We start from the raw sequence: 20,800 nt of genomic DNA, 5'->3' as shown, positions 1-20,800 counted from the left end.
GACCCAGAATTGATTAGACAGCTTAAGATAAAAGAACCCTGAAGGGCAAGTGGTTATAATATGATCAAATTCACTCTGAAATTTGAGTAGGAGAAACTAAAGTCAGATGCATCAGTATTTCAGTGAGTAAAGGGAATTACAGAGGCATGAGAGAGAAATTGGCCAAAAGTGATTGGAAAAGAACACTGGTAGGGATGAAGGCAGAGCAGCAATGGCTGGAATTTTGGAATCAAATGGGAAGGCACTGGACATATACATCCCAAAGAGGAAGAAGCATTCTAAAGGCAAGATGACATAACTGCAGTTAACAAGTCAAAGCCAAAGAGAGGGCATATAATAGAGTGAAAATTAATGGGAAATTAGTGGATTTGGAAGCTTTTAAAAACCAATAGAAGGCAACTAAAAAATCATTGAGAAAGAAAAGATTGAATACAAAGGTAAGCTAGCCAATAATATTAAAGAGGATACCAAAAGTTTCTTTATAAAGTGTAAAAGAGAGGCAAGAGTGGATATCGGATCTCTGGAAAACAATGCTGGAGAGGTGGTCATGAGGGACAAGGAAATGGTGGACAAAATGAATAAGTATTTTGCATCAGTCTTCAGTGAGGAAGACACTAGCAGTGTGCTGGAAGTTCAAGAGTGTCAGGGGGCAGAAGTATATGGAGTTGACACTATTAGAGAGAAGGTTCTTGGGAAACTGATAAAGTCACCTGGACCAGATGGTGTGCACGCCAGGGTTATGAAAGAGGTAGCTGAAGAGATTGTGGAGGCATCAGTAATGATTTTTCAAGAATCTGTAATGGTTCTGGAAGAATGGAAAATTGCAAAATGTCACTTCACTCTTCAAGGAGAGAGGCAGAAAAAAGGAAATTATAGGCCAGTTAGTCTGATCTCAGTGGTGGGGAAGATGTTGGAGTCAATTATTAAGGATATGGTTTAGGGGCACTTGGAGGCACATGATAAAATAGGCCACAGTCAGCATGGTTTCCTCAAGGGAAAATCTTGCCTGACAGAGCTGTGGGAATTCTTTGAAGAAAGAACAAAGGAGAGTTGGTGGATGTTATGTACTTGGGATTTTCAGAAGGCCTTTAACAAGGTGCCACATAGAACATAGAAAACCTATGGCACATTACAGGCCCTTCCGCCCACAATGTTGTGCCGATCATGTAACCTGCCCTCAAAGCTGCCTAGAATTTCCCTACTGCATAGCCCTCTATTTTTCTAAGCTCCATGTATGCATCTGAGTCTCTTAAAAGAACCTATTGTATCTGCCGCTACCACCTTCGCTGGCAGTACATTCCACACACCTACCACTCTCTATGTGAAAAACTTACCCCTGACAACCCCTCTGTATCTACATCCAAGCTCTGTAAATCTGTGCCCCCTCGTGTTAGCCATTTCAACCCTGGGAAAAAGCCTTTGGCTATTCACACGATTTGGCCTCTCATCATCTTATACACCTCTATCAGGTCACCTCTCATTCTCCTTTGCTTCAAAGGGAAAAGACCAAGTTCACTCAACCTATTCTCATAAGGCAAGCTCCCCAATCCAGGCAACATCCTTGTAAATCTCCTCTTCACTCTCTCTATAGTCTCCACATCCTTCCTGTAATAAGGTGACCAGAACTGAACACAGTACTCCAAGTGGAGTCTGACTAAGGGCTTACATAGCTGTAACATTACCTCACAGCTCTTGAAGTCAAACCCACGGTTGATGAAGGCCAACACACCATATGCCTTCTTAACAACACTATCAACCTGAGCAGCAGCTTTGAGTGTCCTATGGACAATAACCCCAAGATCTCACTGATCCTTCACACTGCCAAGAATCTTACCATTCATATTATATTCTGACTTCAAATTTGACCTACCAAAATGAACAACTTCACACTTATCTGAGTTGAACTCTATCTGCCACTTCTCAGCCCAGTTCTGCATCCTATCAATGTCCCGCTGTAACCTCTGACAACCCTCCAGACTATCCACAACACCCCCAACCTTTGTATCATCAGCAAACTTACTAACCGACCCTTCAAATTTTTCATCCAGGTCATTTATAAAAATCACAAAGGAGAGGCGTCCCAGAACAGATCCCTGAGGTACTCCACTAGTCACCAGCCTCCATGCCGAATACAAACCATCCATAACCACCCTTTGTCTTCTGTTGGAAAGCTAATTCTGGATTCACAAAGCAAGTTCTCCTTGGATTCCATGCCTCATTACTTTCTGAATGAGCCTTGCATGGGGAGCCTTATCAAATGCCTTAATGAAATCCATATACACTAAACCCACTGCTCTACCTTCATTAATGTGTTTTGTTATATCCTCAAATAATTCGATCAGGTTGCTTAACATAATATGTTGCTTAGCAAGTTAAGAGCCCATGGTATGACAGGAAAGATACTAGCATGGATAAAGCAGTGGTTGATTGGCAGGAGGCAAAGAGTGGGAATAAAGGGAGCTTTTTCTGGTTGGCTGCTGGTGACTAGTGGTCCACAGGGGTCTGAGTTGGGAACGCCTCTTTTTAAGTTATATGTCAATGTCTTAGATGACACAATTGATGGCTCTGTTGCAAACTTTGCTGATGATATGAAGGTAGGTGGAGGGGCTCACTGCATCACCCTCAAACCCCTACACCTCCTCAGTGTTCAAAGTAAATTTATTATCAAAGTACATGTATGTGACCATATACAACCCTAAGATTAATTTTCTTGTGGGCACTTACAGTAAATACAAAGAAACCCAATAGAATCAAGGAAAGAATGTACACAAGATGAACAAACAACCAATGACAACAAACTGCACTGTAGTGGCAAAAACACTGATCCAAAATCAAAACAAAACATTTGCCAACAGCCTGCGCACCCAGCCAGAGTTGTTATCTGACTCACCCTGGCTCTGATATTCCAAGTCAAATCCTTTATTCAGTCCTTTATTAACAATTCACAAACATACCATCTTGAAGCAATATTAAATGGTATTGAATAGTCAGCAAAGACATGACTTCTGCTGTTCTGAAGCTACAACCCGCCAGAAAATAACCAAGAATATGAAACTTATTCCCTTCGCTTTTACCACAGCCCCACCTGTGAGACTATTAACATAATAAACATACTAAATGCACAGAATACATGGCTCCCTTATTCCAGCCTCCTAATTATACTATAGTAATTACATCAGCATGCTATTAAGACAAAAGAGACATGAAATCTCAACATTTACACAAATCTCCTATTTTGAAAGCTGTCTATCCTGGACTGTGAGTGACCTTCTCCTACCAAATCCGGTTGTTCTTCTCGACTGCATTCAGGCAAATCTGTCTCGAATCACTGCTGCCAAAGCCCGTCCAAATGTAAAACTAAAGTCCCATTAACTTTAGTTTTAATTTTAACTCTGGCTGAGCGTAGTCTCTTCTACCATCGCGGTTTCCTTTCAATGGGCCATTAGCAGTCCAAACCAACATCGTTCTGATTGCATAGGGTCCGAATCACTTGCAACAGCCCAAACACCTTAGGTACATTTATTCCTGTCAACAGCTCAATTTTCGACAAACGAATATGCTTCAGGTGAGACCATTCCCGAAGATCTCACTCTTGAGGAATGTTCCCTTTGTAGACAGGCATACATTCCTGTGTGTACATGTTAGGCAGTTTACAATAGTCTTCACTATCCAAGCCAGCTATTTCCAATCCTGAAGTAACATAGCTACTCACAACCTTCTCTTGAGCCACGGTGCGTAAGCGAATGCACGTTCCTTTTCCTGTCAGGTTGAGCTTGTTCATGAGGCTCCCTGTGCAGAACGTTGCTGTACTTCCTTGATCTAGGAAAGCATAAGTAACCACTGCCTTGGTCCCCTTCTTGGCCTTCACTTGAACTGGAGTGATTGGAAATGTACAATCATGATCACCAGCCCCCGTAAAACCAGGGCAACATTCAATGCTGTGTTTGCCTCATTCATAGCTTGTTTTGAATTTGCACCCTTTTTATCAGCTTCACTTTCCACAGTAGTGGCGAAGCCGCTTCCTTTAGATTGAGAAGAAATTTGTGACGTAGTTTTATTCACACTTTTACTTACTGCCGGCGATGTAGCATTTCAAACACTAGAGGTGCAGCAATGTGTAGTCATGAAACATCAGTGGACAGTTAAAGTATTTCATTCTAGACCAATTTACAAAGGGATGAAAATGTCGGAGGTCCGCCGGAGGTCAGTCGGTAGCCCGTGAGCCTCAGCGGGACGGTTCTCGCCGGTAGGCGGCGCTCTTTGCGCGTTGCGGGGAGACTGGTGGTCGTGTGGATCGGGACCCAGGGCGGGTACCGGGCCAAGAGCAGGAGCAGCCCCGCCCGGCACGGCACGGCACCGCACCGCACCACCATGCGTGAGGCGCGCCCCGAACTCCGGGGCAAAGGCTGAGCGGCGGAGGGTGAGTGACGGGGAGCCCGTGGTGTGGAATCGGGTTCTGGGAGACTCGGTGGGAGCCGGTGTCCCCGGCGATATTGGCAGGGTGGGGGTTTGTCACAGGTAGTTTCTGTGCTCTCTTCCCCCCCCCCCCCCGGGATTCCTGCTCTTTCAATGGGTCACGGAGGGTCTGAGCGCTCTCCCGGGTGGGGTGGGTGTAGCTGATGTTCCCCTGAGCCCGAGCCCCGTTTGAACATAATTGAGTTAATTCGGTACAGATTGCCCCGCACCGGCCAGGATAGGCCACATTCCAGCTGTGTGTGAGGGTGAACTCTGCACACTTGATCCCGGTATAATGGACACTCTGGTCGCTTCATTCAGTGTGAAGGCACGCCGTTTATTTAAACAGTGCTGAGGTTGTCCAAGGGGGATGGTTCTCCAGCAGCGTGTCTTTGTGTGCAGTCCACGGGCCAAAGCTTTCAAATTGCATTTCTTGTTTTTATTCACGTTATCATGTTTTGGGAGATCAGTTTCTGGGTATGGATTTTTAAAACTCCGTAGAATATCTAAAATATATAATTGAAAATGCTGTTTGGTTATTTGTTGTGTACTTTTATAAGTGAAGTTTCATTTTGTGACATGAGAAATCTATGTAGGATAAGCTTGTCAGGTTGGTGTTGGTAGTTAAATTGTCCCATGGTTAGGTTAGGGTTAAATCAATGGGTTGCTGGTCCACGCAGGTGGAAAATCCGGAAAGGCCTATTACCCGGTGTAAGTCGAAATAAATAAATTAATGCCAGTTGGAATATAATTCCCTTAACAGCAAACTGATGAAGGAGGAAATTACATTGGATAGCGTTGTTATGACCAGAATACTCCCTAACCATGCACTATTGGGTAGAGATCAGTGTTGCTACTAAGATGTAAAAAGACCATAAGATATCAGAGCAGAATTAGGCCATTTGGCCCATCGAGACTGCTCCACCATTCCATGGCAGATTTGTTATCCCTCTCCTGCCTCCTCTCTGTAACTTTTGATGCCCTTATTAATCAAGAACCTATCAACTACCATTTTAAATATACTCAATGACTTGGCCTTCACAGCCGTCTCGGTAAAGACATTATTGTTTTTACAATGAAAACAGTAATTAAATAAATGCAGATTGTGTGTGTTTAGAAATGTGTTGAAGGATAAATTTTGAACCTTTGTGGGGGCATTGGAATTCACTGTGTCTAATTGGAGGTTACTTTCAAGTTTATTGTCATCTGACTTACATATATACAACCAAACAAAACAACATTCCTCTGGACCATGACACATCACACACAGCACATACACCAAAATATTACTACGAATAGGTTAATAAAACAGTTCAAAATGCATGTAGCACACAGCTCACTGTCCTAGTGATGAAACCATGGTGGTGCTCTCAAAGTCTGAGGGAAGAAGCTGTTACCCAGTCTGGCAGTCCTAGTCCTGGTGTTCCTGGACCTCCTTCCTGACGGTAGTGGGTCAAAGAGATTGTGGGATGGGTGGTGGGAACCCTTAATGCTCTGGGCCCTTTGTCTACAAAGCTCTTGGTGAGTATCACAAATGGAAAGCACATCATGGGGGTTTGGGCACTTTGACAGGCTGATGAGGGTATGGTAGATGATCTGAAGTGCAGTCTTTCACTTGAGATGTCAAATAGAAACAGAATGCAAGTCTTGCAGTGTCCGTGGAAAGAAAAACAACTAGAATCTCATTTACTGTCACTGATGTGTCATAAAATTTCTTGTAATGTGGCACTTGTACAGTGTAAGACAGTGGTTCCCGACGTGGGGCAATTTGATTTTTAAGGAGGGTAATTCGAGAATGATTTATTAACAGTGAATTTTTTCTAGTAAGTCTGTGTGAGTATGAGTGTGTGTGCGGGTTAATACATATGTGTATATACAGTATGCATACATAAAAGTACTTGTGTGTATGTACATGTGTAATTGCGTGTGTACTGTATATATAGTGTATCACCATCATTACAATCATCAAATGGCTTGACAACTGTTGCTGTTGAACTTGGTAGTTTAAGTCCTCATCCAGTAACGTAATCAACTGGGTGTAGATTGATGTGGTTCAGTAATAGGAATTCAATGTTCTTAGATGTTCTGTCCTTCAGATCAACTATTTCAGCTTTCCCAAGTTCCATTTTCGTACCAGATTTCTGTGACCTTTAGACCAACTGTTTCAACTTTCCTAAATTCCATGTTGTAGCTGATTAACCCCCATTGTCTGGTAAAACTTATCTCTCGCCAACATAACCAAAAACAGCGCCAATAGTAGTGTCATGGCTGGTGCAATGCTATTACAGCTCAGGGCATTGGAGTTCAGGGTTCAAATCCGGTGCCAGCTGTATGAGATTTGGCCTGTCTCAGAAAGGCAGCATCCATTTTTAAGGACCTCCAGCACCCAGGGCATGCCCTTTTCTCATTGTTACCATCAAGTAGGAGGTACAAAGCTTGAAGGCACACACTCAGCAATTCAGGAACAGCTCCTTCCCCTCTGCCATCCGATTCCTAAATGGACATTGAACACTTGAATACTACCTCACTTTTTAAATATATATTTCTGTTTTTTGCATGGTTTTTAATCTATTAAATATACGTATACTGTAATTGATTTACACCCTATCCTCATTATATGTGGGGGATACGTTCCTCGCAGTTGATGCATAATGTGAAATCGCATAATGTGAATAATTATTCAAATGGAGAAAATAGGGATGCGTTCCAGAGGGCTTCCTAAATATGTTTTATCTGTAATTTATTCACATTTTCATACCAATATGACACAAAAGCAGTACCACAAGGCAACATTTATATTATATTTCATCAATTTTAGGTAATATTCAATGTAATAAATCACAGAAAGTTAACATACTAGGGTATACCAACAGTGGTGGGTGCGTTTGCTCCGGGAGATGAGTAGTTGTGGTGTTGGGCAGCTTTACATGGATGTAAATGTAAAATATGCTGCTTTCCTGCATCAGCACTCCGTGTAGATGTGCTCAATGGTGGGGAAGGCTTTACCCATGATGGAGTGGACTGTATTCACTACTTTTTGTAGGCTTTTCTATTCAAGGGCATTGTTGTTTTCCATACCAGTTTGTGATGCCACCAGTCAATGTACTTTCCACCATGTGTATATAGAAGTTTGTCAAAGTTTTACGTTATGCAGAATCTTTGCAAACTTCTAAGGAAGTAGAGATGCTGCCTTGCTTTCTTCATAATTGCATGTGTGCTGGGCCCAGGACAGGTCACCTGAACTGATAACCAATGAATTTAAAGTTGCTGACCCTCTCCAACTCTGATTCCTCAATGAGGACTGGCTCATGGCCCTCTGGTTTCCTCCTCCTGAAGTCAATAATCAGCTCCTTGGTCTTGCTAACATTGAGTAAGAGGTTGTTGAGGCACCTCCCAGATAGGTTTTCAATCATCTTGTATGCTGATTTATCACCACCTTTGATTCAGCCAACAACAATGGCATTGTCAGCAAACTTGAAAATGACATTGGAGTTGTGCATCCTGATGTATGCTTCTTTGCTGTCCACGCTGAGCCACTAACCACGCAGAACCGCCTCCTGCCGACCGAGAGGCCAGGCGGGACCTCATGGAGGTCTTTAAAATCATGAGGGACATAGATGGGGTGGATGATCACAGTCATTTTCCCAGGGTAATGGACTCTAGAGGGCATAGACACCCTGACCACTTTTAGTTAGCTCCTGATTCTAATCAAGTGGCCACTGAGTGTATGTACATGGTCTTCTGCTGCTGTAGCCAATTCACTTGAAGGTTCAATGTGTTATGCCTTCAGAGATGCTTTTTTGCATGCTGCTGTTGTGACGTGGTTATCTGTGTTATTGTCAACTTGAACCACTCTGGCCATTCTCCTCTGACCTCTCTCATTAACAAGGTGTTTTCACCCACAGAACTGTCGTTCACTGGATGATTTTTGATTTAGGGCAGGATTTCCCAACCTCTCTTATGCCATGGGCCATTGACATTAAGCAAGGGGTTTGTGGAACCCAGGTAGGGAACCTTTGGTTTAGGGGGATATGGGCCAAATATATGCATATGAAACTAGTTCAGAAAGGCGCCTTTCAGTATGGAGCGTCACCTCACCTGGAAGGACTGTTTTGGGCCCTGACTGGTAGTGAGGGGGGAGGAGTAAGGGCAGGTGTGGCACTTATTCTTGCAAGGATAAGCACTAGGAAGGAGATCATTGGGGAGGGATGAATGAAGAAGGGAGTTGTGTAGGGAGCATCCTTGTGGAAAACAGAAAGTGGGTGGCAGGGGAAAGTGTGCTTGGTGGTGGGATCCCATTGAGATGGCAGAAGTTACGGAGAGTTGTGTACTGGTTGCGGAAGCTAGTGGGGTGGAGGTGAGGATAAGTGGAACCCTATCCCTGGTGGGTTGGCAGGAGGATGGGTTGAGAGCAGATGTGTATAAAATGGAAGAGATGCGGGTGAGGGCAGAGAAGTGGATTGATAGATGGAGAAGGTTACGGACTAGAGAAGAGGAAATCTGATAGGAGAGTGGAGCGTGGGAGAAAGAGGAAGAGGGGAGGCACAGTGGGATGTGATAGACAAGTGCGGAGAAGAAGGGAGACAGTGGGGAACAGAAGAAGGAAGGCTGAAAGGGAAAATACTGGAAGTTGGTCAAATTGATGTTCATGCCATCAGGTTGGAGACTACCTAGAATGTGAGGTGAAGCTCCTCCAACCTGAGAGTGGTCTCATCATCACAGAAGAGGAGCAGTGAAGTACCTGTTCGAGCAATGTTAGCATTATCAACCATCATGACAAATTAGCAATGCTTGTGTTTCTGACCAAATTGGTAACAATGTTGTTGAGCTTCTTAATTCTTGCTAATGTAGGAAAAGTCTGGTTTGTTGTGTGAAATGTTTACTGTGGGGAAAGAACTCTGAAAGTTCTGGGTAGCTTTGGTTTTCCACCTGGTCGATCTTTCTCTTCCTCCATTGTGTCCAGGATTGCCGTGAATGGGAGAGAAGAAGAAAGTGGCTTGAATGATGACGTGGCTGAAATTCTTACCTCAGTGTCTCCAACTTCTGTAAACAGTCCCTGAGTGCTTTGGTCTATGGCATGACACCAAGGATAAGAAAATGATGCTAATAAGGAAATCTTAATAGAAGAAGCATTTATATATTAAATATTTTTCCTACCTAGGTTTGAAACAGATGCCTACTTTCAGCAGATGATGTTATATGAATAAGATTGAAACTTTCAAAGTTGCAAAGAAAACCTGGATATTGACCAATTTATACATTTGGCATCAAAAGACCCTTGTGCACAAAACTGTCTTGGTTTTCATGTTATTGGCAGACTATCTTGTGCTACTGTACACTTCAAGTGTTCTATTTCAGTGAACAACCAAGCTGCAGACTAATAACTGGAGAATGTCTTCAAATGAAACCTCCCGACCTTTGGACCATAAAAATCCTCCTGATGAGAAGCTATCCAAAGAGATGAATGTTCCAGGCCACTTTCAGCTCTTCAATAGGAATGAAAAGATTGTAATCACAAGAAGTGACAGTTGTGCAGATGAAAGTGTGTTAAAAATCACCATCACTGAGACAATAGTGATTGAATCCAACTCTGGAATTTGGAGTGTCCGGGCCATGATCTACCTCAGTCTCTGGTTCTTTTTCAGCTTCTGCACACTATTCCTCAACAAATACATCCTGACTTTGTTGGAGCGAGAGCCAGGAATGCTGGGTAAGTATCTTTAAAGTATCTGTTACTGTTTTTATACTAGCACTGTTGAACCTAACTGACTGTTGTGCTAGTTGCCACTGTTTGTATAATAAGCAGCATTGAACTAAATAACCTTTAAATTCCTCCACCCTCAATTATCAGATTCCTTCTCCAGCCCTTTACATTTACTACTTATCACTTCCCAGCTTCTTACTTCATCCCACCCCATCCAACTGGCTTCACTATTCACCTGCCAACTTGTTCTCCTTCCTTCCTCTTCCCTATCACCTTATTCTGGCATCTTCCCCTTCCAGTGTTGAATAAGTGTCTTGGTCTGAAATGTCGACTGTTATTCATTTCTGTAGATGCTGCCTGACTTGCTGAGTTCCTCCAGCATTTTGTGTGTGTGTGTGTGTGTGTGTGTGTGTGTGTGTGTGTGTGTGCGCGCGCGCGCGTGCGTGCGCTGCTGCTGCTCTGGATTTCCAGCATCTGCAGAATCTCTTATTTTAAATTCTGTACCTGGTGGGAGTAAAGTCTGCCTCCCTTATCCAAGTGTATTAATGAGATGTTAATATAGAATACAGTAGAGTATGAAACAGGGCAACTTACTGAGTAATTTCAGAGACAAAGGAAGATGTCACTATGGAGTCGAAACTTCTATCAGAAGTTTCTGTATGACAGCAAGATACTCTCTTGCACTACCTCCGGCAAGCAGCAGTCTCCTGCCTCCCACTCTGTCACTTCACCCCTGAGCCCCTCAACATCATAAACACAGAGATTCTGCAGATACTGGAGATCCAGAGCAGCACACACAAAATGTTGGAGGAACTTAACAGGTCAGGCAGCATAAACAGTCAGTGTTTCAGGCCGAGACCTGTCTTCAGGACTAAGATACTTTCTGACCTTCTGAGTAGTTTATTTATATTTTTTAAAGATGGCTTTAACAGTAGCACAGTAACAGGCTCTTCTGACCCAATGAGCCCAATTACTCTTGTGACCAATTAACCTACTAACCCCTTGTGTCTTTGGGAAGTGGGAGGAAACCAGAGCACCTGGAGGAAACCCACATGGTCACGGGTAGAATATCAACTATGCCAGGAATTGAACCCGGGTCACTGGCGTTGTAGATACGTTACTAACCACTACACAACAGTGCAGTCCCTGTTCCTCCAGCATTCTGAGTGTGTTACCCAGTATCAGTTCCATTGTCGTTGAAGGAGCAGGTGCTGAACTTATGCCATGGAGCATGGCTTTTCAGTCCTGAATACTTGATGAAGAATCACAGGTGTGTACTGGTTCTAATCTGTGTCCATTTTACCATGTCTCACTGCAGGTGCTGTCCAGATACTTACAACCACTATCATCGGCTGTTTCAAAATGTATGTCCCCTGTTGTTTATATCAGCATAAACCCCGAAATGAATATCCTCCCAACTTCATCATGATAATGCTCTTTGTGGGATTAATGAGGTGAGTTACTAATAAATCAACCAACTCACTCTTTACCTATTGATTTGCTGTTTCACACGATGAATGTCAGTGTGTTCTGTACAGGTTGGGGAAGGAAGCCTGTGTTAGGCTGGTTGGTATGTAATGGGATATTTATTAAAACAGAAGACCTTAAGACATAGGAGCAGAGTTAATCCATTCAGCCCATTGAGTCTGCTCTGCCATTCCATCTTGTTTGATTTATTTTCCCATTCTGCTGCCTTCTTCCTGTAACCTTGACTAATCAATAACCTAGCAACCTCCGCTTTAAATATACTTGATGACTTGGCCTCCACAGCCATCTGTGGCAATGAATTCCACAGATTCAGCCCCCTCTGGCTAAAGAAATTCCTTTATGACAATAAACTCATCTTCAACTTTGATGCATTGCTATGTAAGATTATTTCTTAAAACTTTTTAAAAAATCCCTTCTTCAGTATTGGTTTTTCTCTGAATTAAATGTCAGGTATGAGGTAAATATCAGATAATTGTTGAAAATGCCTTTTGTTACACTGAGCTGTTCTCACAGCCTATGGACTCACTTCATTGCCATTTGTGAAAATCAATACCACAGATGCACTCAGAAAAACTTTCTTGTGTGAGAACACCTCTATCCTTTAAAGTCAACAGTTGGTTAACTGATAATTCAATTCATCAAACCTTCCAGACAAAGCATAGCTTACAAGGAAAATATTAAAGTTAGATCACTACACTTGAGAGCGGAATGATTTCATTGCAGTCTTGCAATACCTCCTGTTGGATGGGACGGAAGCTGCTGTCTCCTTCTCAGTTTTTGTTTGCATGGCTCAGCCCATTGCAGAGATTTTTGTACAATAACAAGCTTGATGATTGTTGGCCTGGTCTGTATAAGTCAAGTCAAGTCAACTTTTATTGTCATTTCGACCATAACTGCTGGTACACTGCATAGTAAAAATGAGACAATGTTTTTCAGGACCTTGGTGTTACATGACACAGTACAAAAAACTAGACTGAACTACGTAATAAAAAAAAAACACAGAGAAAGCTACACTAGACTACAAACCTACACTGCAATGCATAAAGTGCAAAAAAACAGTGCAGGCATTACAATAAATAATAAATAGGACAGTAGGGCAGGGTGTCAGTTCAGGCTTCGGGTATTGAGGAGTCTGATAGATTGGGGGAAGAAACTGTTACATAGACTGGTCGTGAGAGCCCAAATGCTTTGGAGCCTTTTTCCAGACGGCAGGAGGGAGAAGAGATTGTATGAGGGGTGCATGGGGTCCTTCATAATGCTGTTTCCTTTGTGGATGCAGCATGTAGTGTAAATGTCCGTGATGGCTGGAAGAAAGACCCCGATGATCTTCTCAGCTGACCTCACTATCCGCGGCAGGGTCTTGCAATCTGAGATGGTGCAATTTCCAAACCAGGCAGTGATGCAGCTGCTCAGGATGCTCTCAATACAACCCCTGTAGAATGTGATGAGGATGGGGGGTGGGAGATGGACTTTCCTCAGCCTTCACAAAAGGTAGAGACGCTGCTGGGCTTTCTTTGCTATGGAGCTGGTGTTGAGGGACCAGGTGAGATTCTCTGTCAGGTGAACACCAAGAAATTTGGTGCTCTTTACGATCTCTACCGAGGATCCAGTTATTACATGCGATCATTGAGTATAACCTGTGTAATTCAGTTTGTGAAACAATCAGTTATAAGCTGATATGGAGAGGAAGATTCCTATAGTGAAGGATTCTAGGACCAGAGAGCACAGCTTTAGAAATCAAGGACATCCCCTTAAAACAGTGATGAGAATTTCTTTAACCACAGAGTGCTGAGTCTGTGGAATTCATTGCTACCAATGGCTGTGGAGGGCAAGTCACTGGGTTGATGGTTTCTTGATTAGCTGGGGTGTCAAAGGTTATGGAGAGAAGGCTGAAGAAGGGGCTAGGAGGAATAGTAAATCAGCCATGATGAGCAGACTTGATGGGCTAGATGGCCTGATTCAGCTGCTCTGTCTTATGGACTAATGTTGCTACAGAGTGCTGTACCCTTACACAGGCTCCCAGTATAGAATAGTCTTGAGGTCTAATGTTGCTGCAGATTGTCATTGAAGTGCTGTGCCCTTACATCTCTGTTTACTCTGTAGAACAGAGGCAAGGGCAGGTGTTTGTTGTAGATTGACAATGCAGCAGCTCTGTCAGTAGTGTATCTCTGAGCTCTCATTCCTGCACTGCATCCTGAGCATGAAGTAAGGTACCAGTGTACTTAATTAACCTTCTCTTTTAATGAGTGTGGAAAGGGTCATCGAGTAAACAGGCCCTTCAGTCCACTTCATCCATGCTGACTTAAATCTTCACCCTGTCGATACCACTTGCGTTGCTGTACACAACAGTAAAGTCACCCCTTAGTCTCTTACATTCCAAGGAGCAAGTCCTCCATTTTTCTAATATCCATGTGTTACGAATCCCGTAACTGGATAACTTACCAGCAAAGATAGAGAGGTCTGTTGTCACTATTTTCAAACGTTTTTATTTATAAAGGGACACAAAAGTAGGGTTAATACATACATTCAGATAGTGCGCATCGTCAACATTCAATCTAAAGCGCAGGTATAGTGATAATCATTAAGAATTGAGCTCTGCTGGTGTCTAGGGATCAATAGATTGTCCGTTGGAAATATAAAAGTCACTCTGAAAGTCTGCAGGCCTCAGCCCTTGGAAAATCGCTGGGTTTTGCGTGGGGCGACCGAGAGAGAGAGATTGGGGGGAGAAGAGAAAGAACTTGCCGAGTCTCGATGAATCTTCCGTGAAATCGGGGGAGCGTTGGTTTCCTCTCCCCGAATGTTAGTTAAAGCTGTTTTCTGTGATTCCAGCCACAGATTCCAATCCCGGAATCTAACGCACGTGGCTTCCTTCCGAATGGCTTCCCGCTGCTGCGGGAACACTCTCGTGTCTTCTTGGTGCGTCTGAGGGGCTGTCCCCCTGAGACTCTCCTTTATACTTCCTCACGGGGTCGTAGGTGTCAATCAGGTTGGGATGATGCAATCTTTCTCTCAACCAGTCCACCTGCCCGAGGGCTTTTTACGTGGTCTCCATGAGACAATAGTTGCTGTTGTCTTTATTCTGTATCCCTGGTGGTACCTGCAATTTGGCACGTCTGTGTCTCTCTCTCTCTCTCTCTCTCTCTCTCTCTCTCTCTCTCTCTCTCTCTCTCTCCCCCCGACTGGGTCTACTGACCCCCCCCCCCCCCCTTTCGACGGGTGCTCTTGCGATTCTCACAAAGGAGGGGGCTGGAATCATAACACATGTGTCTATCTAAGATTTTCTTTAAAAAAACTCGTGTTTCTAAATTGATAATTGATTTCAAATTTCAAATCAACAATCTCCCACTGGCATGTTGCATTAATCTGACAATTTATCTCTGTTCCTCACTACAGATACCACCAGTTCTTGGTTGTTTCCAGCACCACCTGATGCAATTTCATAACTTGTATAATTTCTTTGTCATTAAATTTGATTTTGTTCATGTTTAATAAATACTAAGAGTAATTATGCCAGTAAACATTATGACGTTCACCAGGAGATTTGCTGATGTATTTTATGTTAATGCAGGTTTGCTACTGTAGTTTTGGGCCTGGTAAGTCTGAAGAACGTGGCTGTTTCATTTGCAGAGACAGTGAAAAGTTCAGCTCCAATCTTTACCGTCATTATGTCTAGACTTATTCTTGGAGAATACACAGGTGAGGAGTGACGTTTGGTGGGTATACTAATGGCATCACTAAGTTGTCCATTAGATTTTCTGTTAATGTACAATTGATGTCTCCCTGTTGCTTCATGATCTAGTACACAGCTGTTTACAATGTTGAAGTTTATTTTCAAATTGTTCAGTGGGTTCACCCCTGAATCTCTGTAACCTTTAGAAATTGTACAGTGCACCAAGATCGCTACCTGATTTTTGACACTGTCCATGTGGAGTTTGTACATTCTCCCTGTTGCCTCCTGGTGCTTCAGTTTTTTTCCCACATTCCAAAGATATGGTAGGGACATTGCCTGTAATGTCTAGGTGAGTATTTCTAGGTAGAGGCAGGTTCGGTATTGTCATTTAAAGTAAAATTGGATAGGTATATGGACAGGAAAGGAATGGAGGGTTATGGGCTGAGTGCGGGTCAGTGGGACTATGTGAGAGTAAGTGTTCGGCATGGACTAGAAGGGCCGAGATGGCCTATTTCCATGCTGTAATTGAAAAAAAAATATGACTATGTGGGGCAAATGATGTGTTCATTGGATTAAAAGGCTTGGTGATAATTGATGTTTTGGCTTGATGGGCTGAAGGGTCTTTTACTACGCTGCATTAGTGTGATCTCTGCTTTTCATCAACTCTGCCACTCCCACATCCCCATTATGCTTAATGCTCCAGTGATGATTATACTTTCCCCTGACCTTACTGTGAGCTCTGGAATTTCCTGCCCATCTCCCCTTTTTCCTCAAAGCTTTCTTTTGGTCATAAGTCCTATGATTCCCAAGCAGCTTATTTCAAATTTGCTTAAAATGTTTATGGTACAGAGGAGGTGTACCATAAATATGCGGCCAGTATCCAGTGGCACTACTTCGTTCAAACAGTGGGAGCAGAGTACACATACCAAATACTGGAGGAACTTAAACAGCTTTTCTTTCTTTGTTACTCTGTCTAAAATAATTTTTAAACACTGACAAACTGGATGAACTCAGCAGGTCGGGCAGCACCCGTTGAAAGGAGCAGTCAACGTTTGGGGTCGAGACACTTCATAAGGACTAAAGAAGGAGGGGGCAGGGGCCCAATAAAGAAGGTGGGGGGAGCGTGGAAAACCAATCAGGAAAGATCAAGGGGTGGGGGAGGGGAAGCAGGGAGGGGATAGGCAGGAGAGGTGAAGAAGGAATCTAAGGGGAAAGCACTATGGGTAGTAGAAGGCAGAGTCATGAGAGGTGATAGGCAGCTAGAAGAGGAGAGAGAGTGAAGGTGGGATGGGGGAAGGGAGAGGGAAGGAATTACCGGAAGTTGGAGAATTCGATGTTCATACCAAGGGGCTGGATACTACCCAGATGGTATATGAGATGTTATTCCTCCAACCGGAGTTTGGCCTCATCATAGCAGTAGAGGAGGCCATGTATGGATGTACCTGAATGGGAATGTGAGGGAGAGTTGAAGCGAGTGGCAACCGGGAGATCCTATCTGTTGTGGCGGACGGAACGCAGGTGCTTATTTCCACCCTCCCCCCACCTTCTTTATAGGGCCCCTGCCCCCTCCTCTTTTAGTCCTGACGAAGGGTCTCAATCCGAAACGTTGGCTGCTCCTTTCAATGGTTGCTGCCCGACCTGCTGAGTTCATCCAGCTTGTTTGTACGTCTTGATTTGACCACAGCATTTCAACAGGACCCCACCACTAAGGACATCTTTCCCTCTCTACCCCTCTCTGCTTTTCACAGGGATCTTTCCCTCTGCGACTGCCTAGTCCACACATCCCTCCCAAAAGATCTCCCACCTGGTACTTATCCCTGCAAGTGTAAGTGCTACACCTGTCCCTATACCTCATCTCTTACCACCATTCAGGGCCCCAAACAGTCCTTCCAGTGAGGCAACACTTCACTTGTGAGTCTGTTGGGGTAATCTATTGCATCCGGTGCTCCTGGTGCGGCCTCCTCTACATCGGCGAGACCCGACGCAGATTGGAAGACTGCTTCGTCGAGCACTTACACTCCGTCCACCACAACAGACAGGATCTCCCGGTTGCCACTCACTTCAACACTCCTTCACATTCCCATTCAGATATATCCATACATGGCCTCCTCTACTGCCATGATGAGGCCAAACTTAGGTTGGAGGAACAACATCTCATATACCAGCTGGGTAGTCTCCAGCCCCTTGGTATGAACATCGAATTCTCCAACTTCCGGTAATTCCCTCCCTCTCCCTTCCCCCATCCCACCTTCCTCTCTCTCCTCTTCTAGCTGCCTTTCACCTCTCATGACTCTGCCTTCCTATGGAAACCCATAGTGTTTTCCCCTTAGATTCCTTCTTCCCCTCTCCTGCCTATCCCCTCCCTGCTTCCCCTCCCCCACCCCTTGATCTTTCCTCTGATTGGTTTTCCACCCTCCCCCCACCTTCTTCATAGGGCCCCTGCCCCCTCCTTCTTTAGTCCTGACGAAGTGTCTGGACCTGAAACGTTGACTGCTCCTTTCAACGGATGCTGCCTGACCTGCTGAGTTCATCCAGCTTGTTTGTACGTGTTGATCTGACCACAGCATCAGCAGTGTAATTTGTGTTTATTTTTAAACACTGATGCCACATCCCACCTATTCTGGTACTGGCGTGCAAGTCCTGCATCTCGGGGACATTTCTCTTTCTTTCTTTCTTTTTCAATCTTTTTATTATCATTCGTAATAAGTACAAAATACAATTGATATATTAATAAAGGGATTACAAACATACAAATTCCCATTACACATGAAAGAATACATAAGCAATAATTATAATAAAAAAATGATTTTTCCCAAAACATAAACCATACAGTATATGTATGAACAAGGTAAATCTAGGTATTACATAATATATAATATAGAAAAAAAACACAGAAAAAAGAAAAAAAAATATTATGCAAAAATAACTAACCTACTAATCTAATAGCTAATAAAGAAGAAAAAAAATAAAAATAAAAACTAGAAAAGGAAAAAAAAGGGCTGTCTATAATATCTCACAATAGTACATAATCATCAGTGTCATCAACTCCGATCCTCTCATCATAAATAAGATCAAAGCTGGAAAATCAAATAAGCCTGGAACAGGGTCATATTACATCATATGAAAATATTGAATAAATGGTCTCCATTTTTTTTTCAAATTTAATAGGTATCAAATACACCACTTCTAATTTTTTCTAAATTTAAACATAACATAGTTTGAGAAAACCAATGAAATACAGTGGGAGGATTAATTTCCTTCCAATTCAGCAAAATAGATCTTCTAGCCATCAGAGTGAGAAATGCAATCATTCGACAGGCGGAAGAAGATAAATGCAGTAAGTCCATCATTGGTAAACCAAAAATTGCGGTAATAGGATGGGGTTGTAAATCGATGTTTAATACCGCAGAGATAATATCAAAAATATCTTTCCAATATTTTTTCAAAAGCGGACAAGACCAAAACATATGAGTTAAAGACGCAGTTTCAAATTGACATCTATCACAAATAGGATTTATATAAGAATAAAAGTGAGCTAATTTATCCTTGGACATACGTGCCCTATGTACAACCTTAAATTGTATTAATGAATGTTTGGCACATATAGAAGATGTATTAACTAATTGAAGAATTCTATCCCAATTCTCAATAGGAATAATAAGATTAAGCTCTCTTTCCCAATCATTTTTTATCTTATAAAGGGGCTCTGAACGTATCTTCATAATTATATTATAAAGTTTTGATATAAGCCCTTTTTGAAAAGGGTTTAATTCAAACAAACTCTCCAAAATATCTGAAGACACAAAATTTGGAAACATAGGAAGTACAGTACTTAAAAAATGCCTAGTCTGTAAATATCTAAAAAATGAAATCTAGGCAAATTATATTTATTAGATAATTGCTCAAAAGACATAAAACAATTGTCCAAAAATAAATCAGAAAATCTTAGTAATCCCTTAGTTTTCCAAACCAAATAAGCTTGATCTATAATTGAGGGGTGGAAAAAGCAATTAGATACAATAGGAGTATTTAAAATGAATTGAGTCAACCCGAAATATTTCCGAAATTGAAACCATATACGTAAAGTATGTTTAACTATTGGGTTGTCAATTCATTTCGGCAATTTAGAAAGAGCAAAAGGGAGAGAAGTCCCTAAAATAGAACCCAGAGCATAACCTGGTACCGATTTAATTTCCAAACTCACCCAATGAAGGCCAGAAGATCCATCCCAATCTTTCAACCAACATAACAAATATCTAATATTAACTGCCCAATAATAAAATCTGAAATTAGGTAATGCTAACCCACCTTCCTTCTTTGTCTTCTGTAAATGTATTTTACCTAACCTGGGATTTTTATTCTACCATATATATGAGGAAATTTTTGAATCAATATTAGTAAAAAAAGACTTCGGAATAAAAATTAGTACTGCTTGAAAAATATATAAAAACTTAGGTAAAATAACCATCTTAATAGCATTAATCCTACCTATCAGAGATAAAGATAATGGTGACCACTTAGTAAACAAACCTTTAATCTGATCAATTAAGGGTAAAAAATTAAACCTAAATAATTCTTTATGATTTTTTGTGATTTTAATCCCTAAGTAAATAAAAGAGTCATTAACTAATTTAAAAGGTAAATTCCCATAAATTGGGACCTGTCTATTCAAAGGAAACAATTCACTCTTATTAAAATTTAACTTATACCCAGAAAACTCACTAAATTGAGCCAACAATGATAGAACTGCTGGAATAGATTTCTCAGGGTTAGAAATGAATAATAATAAATCATCTGCATACAAAGATAACATGAATATCTGTCCCATCCGATTAATACCCGAAATATCTTGTGATTCTCTGATGGCAATTGCCAAGGGTTCTAAAGCAATGTTAAATAGTAATGGGCTAAGAGGACAGCCTTATCTAGTGCACTGAAATAAACGAAAAAAGGGAGATCTTTGATTATTAGTAAACACTGAGGCTACTGGAGTGTGATAAATCAGTTTAATCCAGGAAATGAATGTCAGACTAAAATTAAACTTCTCCAACACATTAAATAAGTAAGGCCACTCAACTCTATCAAATGCTTTCTCCGCATCTAATGAAATAACACATTCTGAAGAACTATGTGAAGGAGTGTAGACAATATTCAGTAATCTCCTAACATTGAAAAAAGAATAGCGATTTTTAATAAAACCGGTTTGATCTTCCGAAATAATTTGGGGTAAAACCTTCTCCAACCTGGATGCCAGTAACTTGGAAAAGATCTTGGAGTCTACATTCAATAAAGATATTGGTCTATAGGATGCACAGTCAGTAGGGTCTTTATCTTTCTTCAGTATTAAAGAAATAGAAGCTCTATAAAAAGATTGTGGCAAATTCCCCAATCTAATCGCTTCCTCAAAAACCCTGCATAACCAAGGAGAAAGAGTAGCGGAAAAACATTTTAAAAATTCTACTGTATACCCATCTGGACCTGGT

At 42.1% G+C, this 20,800-nt stretch overlaps 2 protein-coding genes across 5 annotated transcripts in view; one reads left to right on the top strand and one right to left on the bottom strand.

The window, feature by feature from the left end:
- The window catches only part of LOC132382297 (uncharacterized), an 80,512-nt gene extending 76,300 nt beyond the window's left edge, over window positions 1–4,212 (bottom strand). For 3 of the 4 annotated variants that reach the window (XM_059952426.1, XM_059952420.1, XM_059952424.1), the window contains exon 1: window positions 4,075–4,212. The gene's annotated coding sequence lies outside the window, so the exon portion shown is untranslated. Of the gene's footprint in view, window positions 1–3,712; window positions 3,998–4,074 lie in introns of those variants that run through there. The other variant, XM_059952422.1, reaches the window with a different exon arrangement.
- Window positions 4,213–4,242: 30 nt separating this feature from the next.
- si:ch73-236j9.2 (solute carrier family 35 member E2B) overlaps window positions 4,243–20,800 on the top strand; it is a 48,586-nt gene continuing 32,028 nt past the window's right edge. Inside the window, exons 1-4 of the mRNA XM_059952419.1 lie at window positions 4,243–4,420; window positions 9,617–10,165; window positions 11,478–11,613; window positions 15,216–15,343. Coding sequence (XP_059808402.1) covers window positions 9,847–10,165; window positions 11,478–11,613; window positions 15,216–15,343 — 583 coding nt within the window. The 5' untranslated portion in view covers window positions 4,243–4,420; window positions 9,617–9,846. The remainder of the gene's footprint in view (window positions 4,421–9,616; window positions 10,166–11,477; window positions 11,614–15,215; window positions 15,344–20,800) is intronic.

This window comes from Hypanus sabinus, chromosome 27 (assembly GCF_030144855.1).
Source record: "Hypanus sabinus isolate sHypSab1 chromosome 27, sHypSab1.hap1, whole genome shotgun sequence".
Classification (NCBI taxonomy): domain Eukaryota; kingdom Metazoa; phylum Chordata; class Chondrichthyes; order Myliobatiformes; family Dasyatidae; genus Hypanus; species Hypanus sabinus.
Note: the sequence above shows the minus strand (reverse complement) of the source record. Positions and strands in the feature narration are given on the sequence as shown.